Source organism: Protopterus annectens, chromosome 7.part0, assembly GCF_019279795.1.
Source record: "Protopterus annectens isolate FY-2018-M chromosome 7.part0, PAN1.0, whole genome shotgun sequence".
Classification (NCBI taxonomy): domain Eukaryota; kingdom Metazoa; phylum Chordata; order Ceratodontiformes; family Protopteridae; genus Protopterus; species Protopterus annectens.
Window position 1 is genome coordinate 28843297 of NC_056739.1, and position 13405 is coordinate 28856701.

Genomic DNA, 13405 nt, shown 5'->3' on the forward strand with positions numbered 1-13405 from the left:
TTGCCTGTTATGTTATATATGACATGGCCTTGTTCATATGGTATTTAATCTGGATTTTAATTGGTTTTGTTTGTCTGATAGAGTCTTTCACATTTACAAAGACAAAGACACAATGCTTTTTATTTATTTTGTAATGTAGTAAATTGTACAATAATGCCTTTTCACATGTTTATTTCATTTATTAGGTTTCATACTTTGTTGTTTGCTACCTCTTGCATCTTTATTAGACTATTTTTAAGAATGTTTATGTAAATTTTTAGATTTTTATCCTTTGCAGTAATTAAGTCAGTTTATGCCTACAGTGCTGGCAAAGCATACTGAAAATTAATTGTTTGTTCAGAAAAGTTATTTATTTTTTGTAAAATATTTTACTTGCTTCATACTAAAAGAAGCTGCCACTTTGTGGTGTTTGCTGCCAGGTGATTTTTCTAGGTACACATTTCCAGGTTTTGGTGTTCATCTTATTAAATATGTGTTGCGTTGTTGAATTTTTCTGATCTATACATATTTTTTTCACTCTGCATTCAAACTTTTTTTGAAATGGTCTAAAATCAAACCACATCGTTATGCTTGACAAGAATTATAAAACATAGTCCTTTAAATAATTTAAACTTAATAATTAAATAATAATGCTGTTTATCTTTTCGGCTTTTCCCGGTTTGGGGTCGTCACAGTGGAACTCCGCTCCGCTAATGATTGGCAGTCGATTTTTATGGTGCTGAGTTACCAGCCCGACACCCAACCTTCAGCGAAGGCATGCCCATTTATGCATGTCTTTTGGAGGCCACTCGACCATGGGGAGGACATGCAGACTCCACACAGAAGGTGCTCCAGCTGAGACTCGAACAGGAGAACCTCTTGCTGTGAGGCAACAACGCTATCGCTGTACCATTGCGGCTTCAATAATTAAATAATAATAATAATTAATTAGCTTAATAATTTAGCTCAATAAATAATCCTTCATATAGGAAATGACGTGCCAATGACATAAAGCATGACAATCTCAAAAAAATGACAAAATAAAAGATAAAACACAAATCCTAATTATTTATGAATAGCAGCTTGCAGTCTTAAGGCACAATTAATAGAAACATGTTCATTTAAACCATGGGGTACTATAGCACCAAGTTTCAACTGTAAAATAAATTTTTGATATTCTAGATACCCTTCCCAACATTCATTTGGGTCATTTCTTTTAACAAGTTACAAAACAAAAAATACCAATATTTTAAAACTAGGAAAAACTTTGCTGTGTTTAGCCAATGAGTTATTTAAAGCACCTTTTTTATGCTAGTAGTATTTTATAGAGAGAGCTATATAAATACATACATACACACACACACACACACACACACACACACACACACACACACACACACACACACACACACACACACACTCACTGCTGCAGTTTCCTCTCAGTTTTCCTAATGTAGAAAGAATCACAGGATACACAGTTAGTGGTATAAAACACCAATTGTTTTACAAGTGAAAAGACCACACCAGGCAAGGACCCTATGATAATCATCAAAGACAATAGTTGGTTCTTCAAAAATAAAGTGACATTGTTGACAAAGCCCTATAAAGTAGCAACATAAAAGGAGGATTTAAAACATTCTGTAATTACCAATTAATATGTAGACAGGTGTAAACTATCCCAATCAAAGCAGGAAGGCTTAGCATCCATCTCTTTCTAAGCTGATGGATACTACATCCCCTAGAATGAAACCAGTCACATATTACTAAATCCAATTTTCTTGTCCCTGAATCTTGGGATTATTCTGAGTGATAGCAAAATATGACTCAAGAAAGTGAACCTTCTGCCTTTGACATATGCATAGCAAGATTAGTCATATCCTTCTGCATCCCTGTCCGAGTGGAGTGCCTAAGGTTATTCACCTCCAAATGGGCCACTGCCAGGTGATGATGACTGCTATGATAGAGGAATCTGAATCCTTGTCATACCCCAAATCTTGTCTCAGAAAAGAAGGCTGTTACCCTGTTCTTATACAACCTCTAATGAGAAATGGAGTCCATATGCCTGTTAGTATAGCAACCTATGGCTTGATGCAGTGTCAGGGGCCTAAGTGCTTAAAGTCTGCTCCCTTGTGACTCATAAAGGTATGTGTGTGGCTATAGGCGTGCAGGGTATAGGTGGATGTGTTGATTTGTGACCTAATGGCTGAAGTGGCATAGTCTTTAGTCTGAGAGGCTTAGGCAGTGTACAGTTAACCTCAGCGTAAGCTGATGTAAAGGACCTACTTTGTACTGTAGATGTTTTCATCCTGTGTTTATTCAGTTTGTATAGAGGCAGGAAGGTAGCCTCCAAGCTCAATAAATGCTTAACACCTCTCATATATTGAGTCATTGTGAGATAGTAGTGAAGGGTTTTTGGTAAGCATGAAGTAGTAGTTACACTGCCCCATAAAACCTAGTTCTATCATGCTGGTTGCAGAAGGGACGGTAACTAGCTAAGATTGTATAATGGCCAGTGCAGTTGAAGAGTGCAAGAAAACAGGAATGCTTAATAACCTGCTCTTGGTATATGCTAAGAAAATGTTAATAATATAGGCTGTGTATGTAGCAATACAGGAACAGGAAATGTGAGTACTGTTGTCGCTGCACACAGTACGTAATCATGAGTGCAAAAATGCATGGGAGCAGTAATCAGTGACAAGTAGAAAATTTAAATGACACAGTCTTAACCAGTAGTGTCACGTGCATTAACTGAGAGCAACAACTTCTGTTTCTCCAACTAATACAAGCACATTTCCGTATCAGAAACTATTTAATGTAAGATCAAGTGCAAGGAGGAGCAGAAATACTAGGCTGACTTGGTTTCTTTGTAACTACTAGTGGCAAAGAACAGCAGGTAACCTTACTCAGTGGTTCCAAGTATGATAACCAGAGACCAGTAGATACAAATAATCATATTAGTTCCAAGTGCAGTAACTATAAAATAGTCAACACAGTAATAGGACAACAAATGGCATGCGCAGCAAAAATACACCAGATAGTATAATTAAGTACTCCCTAGTGTAGTACTGTAGAGCAGTAGCTTTAAATGCCATCACATTACTACAGTAACAGTCAGCAATGCAACCACACCAATGATCAAAAAGTGCAGTGAGTCACTGAAGATAGTAAGTCATCTGTCTACAAACAGTCAAAATTGCCTGAAATGGTACAAGCAACACTACAGTACTATAGATACTGACATTAGTGAGCAATGCAACCGCAAAAAAGTGTAAGTGTAATATTAGTTAAATGTAATAGGACTACAGTTAACAGAACAATAGTGCAAATTATAAACAAAGCACCAGAGTCTATAAGTTAACTAGTTAAAACAGACACCTTGTTTCATTGCATGTAATAAGGTAATAATAAGGAAAACATTAAACTCAACTGATGGAATACTATCTGTAGCAAAAGCCAAATTTAATCCAAATGTTGGAACCTGATGCCAAATCTGAATCTGACTTTGAAGTAGTAATGTGTTTTAAGAATTTAAAGCTACCTTTATATTTCTACAGGGTAACCTGCTTATAATTAGAATGGGGAAAAAGCAAGGTTTCTCATTTCATGAACTGCAGTATTACCGTCAATGTTTAAACTGGCTGTCATTTTTCGAATGACTTCAGAAAAGTATTGGATAACACATGTGTAATTCCCTTTATCTGCCGATGAAACATTAGTGAGTAGCAAGGAGGCATTTCCTTTCCTCAGCTCATCCTGAAAAAGCCACGCCTTTCTGCTACTAGTCAGTTGGTTATCAATAAATGTCACCATGGGATTTCCTTGGAATTCCCACTTTACCACAAGATGAGTCAGGTCCACTGTTCCAGAGCTGACACTGAAGATGCACGGCAACATAACTGTTAGTCCTTCCTCGTCTGTCAGTTTGGGTTCAGGCATGGGATTTATAGGTCTAACACCTGCAACAAAAACAAATACAAAATGGAGGATAAATAAAACAAAAAAAATGGATGATATTTGAGAAAGAAGGTGTGAAACATGGTTTGTTGTTAACATTTAGTGACTGTAAAATCCATCCTACTGGAGTTGTGTGCTGTGTACAACTATGATAATCTATTACTAAGTTTGTAAAAAAATGTTTGTCAGAAAAACATTTCACAAAATCAGCATGCTACATGAAAACAGTGAATAATTCTAAAGTATACAATAATTTATGAGTAAAACCACATTGATTGCTATGGACTGGGTGGCCATATGGCCTACTTAAGACAATAATCTGGAAATAAGTAGCATCTTGGTGTTTGTTTCCCACAACTTCCACTTACATTTAGAGTAATTTTGCAGTGGACTATTAACAGTGTCATTTCGCCTAAACAACTACAGGAAACTTGCATTTTTATCTTGTAGATTTTGCTCAACAAAGAACTGTGTACAAATAAAGAGAGTAATTGCTCTGTGTATGAAATATGTTACTTATAATGTAGTATGATGTATTTCCATGACCTATAGCTTAACCTCTGAAAATGTGCATGAAATAGGATACCTGTAATCATGTACTATGATGTATTTTCAAGACCCTTAATTTAGCTTTTGGAGAAAAGAAAAAAATATGTCACGATAATGCATTACAATGCATTTCCAAGATCTAAAGTTTGACTTCTGGAGATTTCCTACATAAAAACTTTTGACTGATATGTTGGAATATTTTAGTTAGGAAACATTGTACCTTATTTTCAAATCTGAATTAGGTTAAAAGGTTTAGATGAGAGCCAGGAGCTAAACGTAAAATGAGAGTAATGTCTAATGCTGACATTATCCAAGGTGGGAAGAGGTACTGCAAGGCTATACTTGCTACCTTTTTCATAGAAGTTGGCTCTTCAGTGTGCCTTATACATATAAGGGCCATTTGGCAGTTACCATAAGATGGGGCTTGGACCATATACAGAGCATAGGCTTCCACGGTCAAGGAGATAATTTTTTGTGGTATAGGTCACTAACATATCTTTTAACTGCTATAATGTTTGTCTCAGATTTAACCTTTTCCTCTTATATTTAATTAATTTCCCTCCTATATTTAAACCTTAAGGGCATATATATTATCAAATAACAAGTCTACACCAGTAAAGCCATTCCTTTCTGCTAAGTATATATAAAAATACAGAAGTGCTTCTCCTTCTGACCCCCTGCTTTGATTTGAAAAGCTCAGTAATGTATGATTTATTAGTCACTGGATGAAAATTATTACTATATCCAGTAGAACACATCAGAAAAAGTAAGTAAAGATGTAAATGTTAGAGAACTTGAAGAGGAAGGTTGCTAGAATAAAAAAAAAAAGATAGAGCAGACTTTTATGAGGCAGGTAAAAAAGTAGAAGTCATTTTTCCTAGTAGGTAAAAAGTAATGGAAGGACATGGCTTGGTTCCACAAATCCCGGAGGACCTTTTTGAAGTGACTGCAATAAAAGGAGATTTAGGAGTTGTCCTGTGTTCAAACTGATGTGCCAGTCTTGAGTTTGTATAAGGTAAAATATTAGTTCACAGAGAAGGTGGTGCAACAATGATATGAGCACCAGCAGTAGGTAGTGCAGGACAAGATGAACTAATCTTCTGAAAGGACGTGAGATTATCTGGAAGATTGGTAGGAGATGGAGATATAGTACTGTTGGGTGCCAAGTTTGATACTCAGGCTATCCAGATGACTGGTCTTTTATTGACAGTTTAAATATGTATATATATGTTGTTTCCTTGCAGAGCATTTGTTTCTTGCCATAAACCACACAATGTCATGTCCAGCTTCATAAGTAAGTCATAACTTTTATATACCAGTGAAGCATCCTGAAACAGAATAACTACACCTACTGTGATTAATTTTACATTAATAAGGGCAGTAGATTCATGGTCATTCCACTGAAGCAAGTAATTAGGTTAACTTCTTCTTAAGGCGGGTTCTGGTACTGACATTAGTGAAGTTATGTCATCATCATCCTCCTTTCCCATTTGAGGTTGGATGTCACTGCATCTGTTGCCTCTTTTCAGCTCAGTGCCACTGTCCTGCCTTCTTTAAAGTCATGCTCGACTGTCATAGGTCTTCTCTCATGCACTCCATCCATCTCATTCCTGGATGATCTCGTTTCTTTTTGCCTTTTCACCGTCTGTGCCAAATCTTTTTCTCCAAGTCATCATCATCTGTTTTCCTGTACATGTGACCAAACCACCATAATCAGTACTATTTGACCTTCTCTGTAACTGGGGTTGTTTTGGCTTCTGCTAGTTCATAGAGTTATACTAGGCTTATGGTCACCAGGGTCTTTACAAGCCTAGCCGTGCAACCCACTTTTGCCCCCGATTTATTTGGATGCCTATATGGTGTGGGTATGTTAGTAAAGTAGTAGATATGGGTTATGTGGGAGAGGTCTGTTAGCTGGGGATTAATTTACTTACTGTTTACCTCTATGTATCAGAAACATGGGGGCCAGACTAGGAAAGAATTTCTGATTTCCCATCCAGTGATTGAGATCCCTTTTGAATAGTGTCAGGAATGACCTCTGCATTGTGTAGCTGAGGAGCTTATTCTATAGGATGGGGATCTTTTAAGACACATATCAGTCTCTCCAGCATGTTCTATTTACTTTGCAGGCAAAAGTGAGGTTCTTGGATCTAGTGTTTCTGGTGAGGTTTGTTTTGCAGATGTGCAAGAGATCCATCACAGCTGGATCTGAGGATGCCTTATATGGGAGGCATAGATCACATCCCAGTAATCTGTAGGACACCAAGTATAGAGAGAGGGCCTGAAGGCAAACTGTGTAGGACAGGGTATTCATACCCTGGATTCACCTGGTTAGGAACCTTTGAGGGCATTCCTACTGTTGCAAGTGCCTGGTTAAGTGCATGCCAAATGGGGCATTGTACTCAGTGATGGGTCTGATATGGGCTGAATAGAGTAGTTCTATAACTTCTTTGGACTTAGATGCCATACCCTTGCTTATGAGTTAGGTGACATATACTGGTTTTCTTACTATCCTAGCTACATGTTGGTCAAAGGCGAGATTACTATTTACATATGTTCCCAGAACCTAACTAGCGAGTTAACTGTTAGGGGCATTTTGTCCATGGAGTAATTAGCTTGGATGTATGATTTCCCAAAGGACACTATAAGGCATTTCTTCTCACTGAGTTTTAATCAGTAGTTTTGGCACCAATAACTTGTTTGTGTTAGATTCTGTTGTAGGATTTTGGTGTCATGAGGGGATTCTATGATAGCTACTAATTTATATTTATCTTTGAACTTGGTGAGCCAGAAGCCTTTGACATTAACCTTGACTTCTGAAAAGTAGATATCAAACAGGAGTGACTCAAACTGGGAACCTTGGTGTACTCTGCTAGTGACCTGTCTCCTGGTGGTGATGGTCTCACTGATCCTGACTTCTTGGGTCCTATTTGTAAGCCAGCCAGCAATCCAGGGAGTCACATAGGGATTTATACCTAATTCTGAGAATTTATCAAAAACACCTGAGTAGGGTATTGTAGCACACGTCTTGGCCAAGTCAAGGTAGGTGGTATGCATCATTTTCTCTTCACCCAGAACCTTGATCACCCTCTAAAAGAAGTCTACCAGGATGAGTAGGCAGGATCTTCCCGTTAAGGCCAAACTGGGATGGTGTCTGTCGATTAACAATGTCCTTGATTATTCCCACGATCATTCATTCCATGGCTTTACATATTAGACATGTCAGACTGATGAGTGTTTTTGGTCCTAACTGGGAGAATTTGCTAGAAGAGACATTATAGGAGACAGTGGGGGTGATATTAGAGCTACATTTATCAGCCAGTAGATTTTCTGTCACCCTGGTCAGTGAAGGTTGGGCCATTTGCCACCAGTTCTGCACACTGCTGAGTGTTACTTTTAAGGTTCCTGACATAGCTGAAGAAAGTATTTTGATTGTCCTTAGTCTGGGAGAATATCCTGACCTCATAATTGGCCTTGTTGGACTTTTAGATCTCTTAGCTTCTTGTTTGGTTGAATCCGAGAGCTTTTGTGTCTGTGACAGTTGCTCTTCATGATTCTGGCCATGACTTCACTTTTGTTTTTTATATACCATGTTAAGATAAGGATTTCACCAATGGGGTTTGTTTTTGATGTTAGATATGAGCTTACTTCTGGTAGGTATGGCAGCCTCAGTGCAGCCATGCTTGATCCTCTGGTTGGAGTGCACACTATCTGGTCCAGGGTGTTTGTGTTGGTAAAGTCCAGGACACTTGTGCCTGTGACTTCGAGGCAGCATATATTTCCTACTTTATAGAGGGGTAGTTGCAGTCTCAACTGGTTAGAACTCCCACATCAACCAGCCCATACACAACTATCACCTTTTTTTCCCCCTTACCTTCCTCCCTTTTCCTTTAACGTGCTATTGGATAATGAGCTAGTAGCAGGGTTTAGTGAGGATAGTTTGAAGAGGAAGGCGGAGGGTATATCTGCAGTATAAATTCCAATAAGGACAAAGTGGGTGGGAATTGGGGGCAGGGTGTGGGAGCATATTGAGCATGAGCATAGCTGGTTGAAACCCCTCACAGATGAAGGTATTTGCCCAAGAAAAACAGTCAGTGACAATGGAGCTAATGGAAGGTTTAAACAGCAGCGTGAGTGCTTTGTCTAATATAATTTGAGCAACACAGCAGGACTGTGGAGCAGAGGAATTTTAAAAAAGTTGCTCTTGGATAAGAAAGCCACACACTAAAGCCCAGACAAGCTGCTTGTGGATAAGAAAGCCATAGATATCAAAGATATAATGGATTTAACAAGCCTGAAGTACATTAGCACATGGTGTGTCCTTTTCTTTTAGTAGCACAGGCTGCAAATTTAGTGGTGCAGATGGTTTTAACAGATTACCTAGTGGCACACAAAGGTGCCATTCTCCAGAGTGGGGAGAGCTTGTAGAGTGTGATGTTCCTACCACTGAACAAGTAAGTGCTTTGTTTTTTTGCAGTATTGGTAGTTTTGTAATTCTGACATTGCCTAAAACTAAGGGGGGGGGGGTATTTCTGAAAGCCCAAGGGAGACGGGTGCAGATCATTCATGGAAAAGCAAATTGATGTTACAGGCTGACTAATTTTAGTTAGACATGAGCAGCAGTTTTTTTTTTCTGAATGCCAACTCTGTATCACAAAGCAAGATGCACATATGTCTCTAAATGACTACAGCTAATGTAGTATTACCTTACAACACTGGGACATCGCTGTCATAGATTTAGCTTCAATTAGCTCTGGGCTTGTTTGCTGCTACTTGCTGAAGTCTGAACACATTAACTGTATATGCTATCTTAAATTCAGCAACGTATGAAAAGTGTATAGATAGATGAAGGAAAGTCAAGTCATTTGTGCATCATAGTCATGCACTGCAAGCTGGGCCAGTAATAGGATTATGCATACACATTGTAAGGATACATAGGTCTGACTCTAAACTGTAACATAACAATAACTAAAATGTCAAGGATTGTGTAAAAATACGTTTGTGAAATCACAAAGGAAAATTTAAATTATTTTTTCCATGCTCAGAGCTTTGACTCTCATAGATGCCAGTTACAGTGTAGACCCACTGCAAGACATTCACAGTTGATTTTGAAGCAGTTATATACAGACACAAAGAATAAAAGAATAAAACAGTACTTACGCTCACATCGTGGAGCTGAAGCACTCCATCCATTTTCTGTGCACGTTATTTGGCTATTTCCAACCAGTTTGTACCTAGACAGTAACAGTAAATAAAAACAGTAGTTGTTTTCTGATCAGTGTAGACAAAAAAGGCCTCATCATATGGAAGGAAATTTGTCATCAAGTGTAAGAGCCCTTTCCTTCATTTAATAACTATTTTTATACACAAATACATGCACTTACATTTCCACTTTTAACTTTAAATATTCCATTTTAACATCACCTTCATTAATTTTAGTGGGTAATATTTCTCTTCTATCAATGCTATAAATTTGGAAATAATTTAATGGACATGGAAGGTTTGTTTTAAGTTTCAGCAATAATAAATCATGGTGAACTCAGGTCATTGTTTTGAGCTTGGACTTATTTTTAGGTGCCCTGTTTATAATAGATTTCCTTGATTAATGCCGTAATTTGAAGATAAAAGCTGAAGCTTATTACTACTAAAGGTCTGTTGTATATATTTCAGCTGAAACATGTTTTAATAAGTCCTATTCTGAGTAGCCCACATCATGCCTTTGCCATTTTAATTTGTTTCCCATTTACTTGTAGAACACTTTTACACTGCTTTCTTGTTAATGTTTTATGGAAGCTAATGTTAATGTTTCTAAGATGCAGAAACTGCATTTCTAGAGATGGCAAATAAAAGATACAATGAGGTTACGAGACACAAACTTCCTTTTGAAAGGGGAATTATTTTTTTTACCTCACCATATATCTTGGAAGTAGAACATCTCCAACCAAAGTAATCTGCAAAACATTCAAACTTTTCTATAATTTAGGTATATGCTTTGATTGTTAGCTGTGTTAATTCAGCTGCTACAGACCTGAAGTCAAGCAGTGTCTTGGGAGAAATTCATTATTTTTGTTGGTAAGTGGTGGTTCAAATTTAAGAAATAAACAGCGGTTGTTAGTGTATAATTCTGTTACAGTTTAATGATGCTAATTTGATTGACCCCATGAATGGTGCTTTTGAGAGTCGGAATAAATAATGAACATCTCTAAATAATTACAAAGTATTTACAAATATTCTATCATTGCATTGACTATACAACACTCAAATCCTTTACAATCTGCAGCAAATCAATACCTCTCTCTTCGTGATACATACACATTATATCCTATTAAAGCATCAGAGTTCCTGTCTTAGATCTAAAAGTATCAGTGTTTAATTATTTCCCCTTTTCAATTCTTCATCATATATCTCATTACATTAATCTTAATTTTTAACAAAACAAATGCAATCTTGCTGAAATACAACTACAGTACAATATATGTCCATCACTGTAGTCTGCACCTTATAGTTTCTGACTGAGTTCCTCAACACATAAGTGGTTGTAAACCCTTCATTGAAAAACATCTGTGCTCACATAAAGCGATATCATAATAGCATTTCACCTGAAATTAATGCATCCCGTAAAAAGGCACACCAGCAATGAAGTAACCTTCTTTTGTTATCATCCAAAATGCAACAATCAATCTTCCGCATTGAGCCAACAACCATAATCATCTATCGTCTCTCAGTGCCTTAACAACCAAATCATCCATAATTAAAACAAAAACTAAAATGTCAAGCAAAAACATTAAAGTTATAATGATAAACAGTCTCTTAGAAGTCACTGATGACCATCTGCCCAAAACTTACCTCTCAACTGTCCAAATTTTTGCCTTTTGGTCTTTTTTCTGGCAAATAACTGAGGACTGAAGTCATTAAATAATGACATACATTTGAATTTCAGGCTTCATATCCTTCAGAAAATGCATGCTAACACAAATCATGTTGTTCTGGCAACTTTCTAGGTTTATAAGATCAATATTTAAAATCTGTCCCTATTTTTGGCCTTTGTCCTCCCATTATTTTAGGCTTTATCCAGGGTTTTTACATTAAGAGGTTGAAAGGCATGGCCAAGAATTTTACTCAGTGACACCAAAAATAGAAAAGAAAAAAAAACAACTATACTAACTCAGATCCCAGCCAGCAGCACAATATATTAAATGCTCTGTTCCTTCTAGACACCACAGCATCATGCTTAATCATCTAAACAATAATCATCTATCATCTCTTGTCTGAAAAAAAATATCTTCAACCATAACACCCCAAAAGGAGTTACATACTTTAGTGCACTACCAATAACATACTTAATCAGTGGTATGACCACTGTCATTAGTATATTTCACATAATACACCAGTATATCTACACCTGGTAAAATTCATAATCCTTGCACACTTTACAAAAGAACAACATTATGCTGCAAAGCCTTAAGAGTTTTCTCATATTGTTACCAGCATTCATCAGTAAAGATGAAGTTCGTGTAGTAAAATCCACCCAGAACTATAAATTATCAACAACAACAACTCAATAGAAAGAAGAAGCAGGGCATTTGTGTCCTCGTAACTAAAAACATACCATCTTTCTTAGGGCATCACATGCCTTCCTGAGCCCTCATATTCAGGGAGATCTATAATTTGCTCTAAGTTTTTAACCTGTTGAAAAGCATTATAAACATATGAAACATCAAACAACTTTCAACGCTGAAAACATAAAGATTTTTCTTGTAACATTATTGACATCAGCAGAGCACACATTTACTGTAAAGATATTGATCATGATGTGCTCCGTTTGTTTTTCTTTTAATTCATCACAGAATCAGTTGAAATATAAACATCACAAGACTTGTCAGCTATAAATGTAATCATGCTGTGCTCAGCCACATTCAGTAGTAGATTGTTTTTCAATAATAAAAATAAACAAAAAAAATAGAAACCTCCCTATGTTCCATCTTTACAGGTGAGTTGCTGAGATTATTTGACTTATACACCATACAGTATTATCTGCAACACCAATGACCATTGTCATTTGCTTGCTGCTGACATATGGTCAGACATCCTTTCACCTTTCATTGTGTATTATTATTACCAATCTGAGTAGTCATCACTTCCCTGCAGTGAATCTGGGATGGCATACAGTATTACGCATGTTTTATGCACAGAACCTCTCTTAGCTCTAATGATAAGCTCACTAGCTGTATTATACTTTTGCTTATAAGAAGTAGGAAATGTTTAACGCATTACTTGGAAATATTCTAATTGAAATGCTGCTAACTTAATACATCATATTCTCCATTCAGGTACTGTCCAGTACTCCATTACCTGGTAGAAACTCTACTGCCCAAGGCAAGACCGCCTGACCGAGTGCGAACGCACGGATAAAGTATCAGCCCCATCGCCAGCTCAAAATCAGACCAAGGTTAATAAAAACTGTTACCTAAGAAACTTAACTGCAATTACTGTAGCCGAGCCAACTATAGGGTTCAAACACAGCAGCTAACCCAATTCTATCCTTAGTTTAGTTTTACCTTAAACCTGGTACTATCTCACCAAATTGTAGTAGGCAGTGCCTGAAAACAGTCCAGGCTTGTACAACTGCTACAAAATAAACAAGGACTTATTCACCTGAAGTCTACTAACTCCAAGATTGGGTTTGCCCCGCTCCGCTTTGCCCTCGCTTCACTCGGGCTCGCTCCGCTCGGGCTCGCTCCGCTCCCCACCCTGCCCCCTTATCCCACCCGCCCCCACTGCCTCTAGATTTATAGACACCTGGCCACTCCTACTTCCTCTCCCACCCACTACACTTCCTCTCCCACCCTCACCACCCCATTGCACCCTATCACTATGCCCAGGCCAACAGGGATAATTATCCTACTTATCCTACCACTCATTG

General features: G+C 37.5%; 1 protein-coding gene across 1 annotated transcript in view; it reads right to left on the minus strand.

Annotated features, from left to right (window-relative positions):
* Positions 1 to 13405, minus strand: part of LOC122805778 — a 335686-nt gene that overhangs the window by 33581 nt on the left and 288700 nt on the right. Inside the window, exons 5-6 of the mRNA XM_044076044.1 lie at positions 9643 to 9716; positions 3600 to 3935 (exon numbers count right to left, since the gene is read on the minus strand). Of these exons, the coding sequence (XP_043931979.1) occupies positions 3600 to 3935; positions 9643 to 9716 (410 nt within the window). The remainder of the gene's footprint in view (positions 1 to 3599; positions 3936 to 9642; positions 9717 to 13405) is intronic.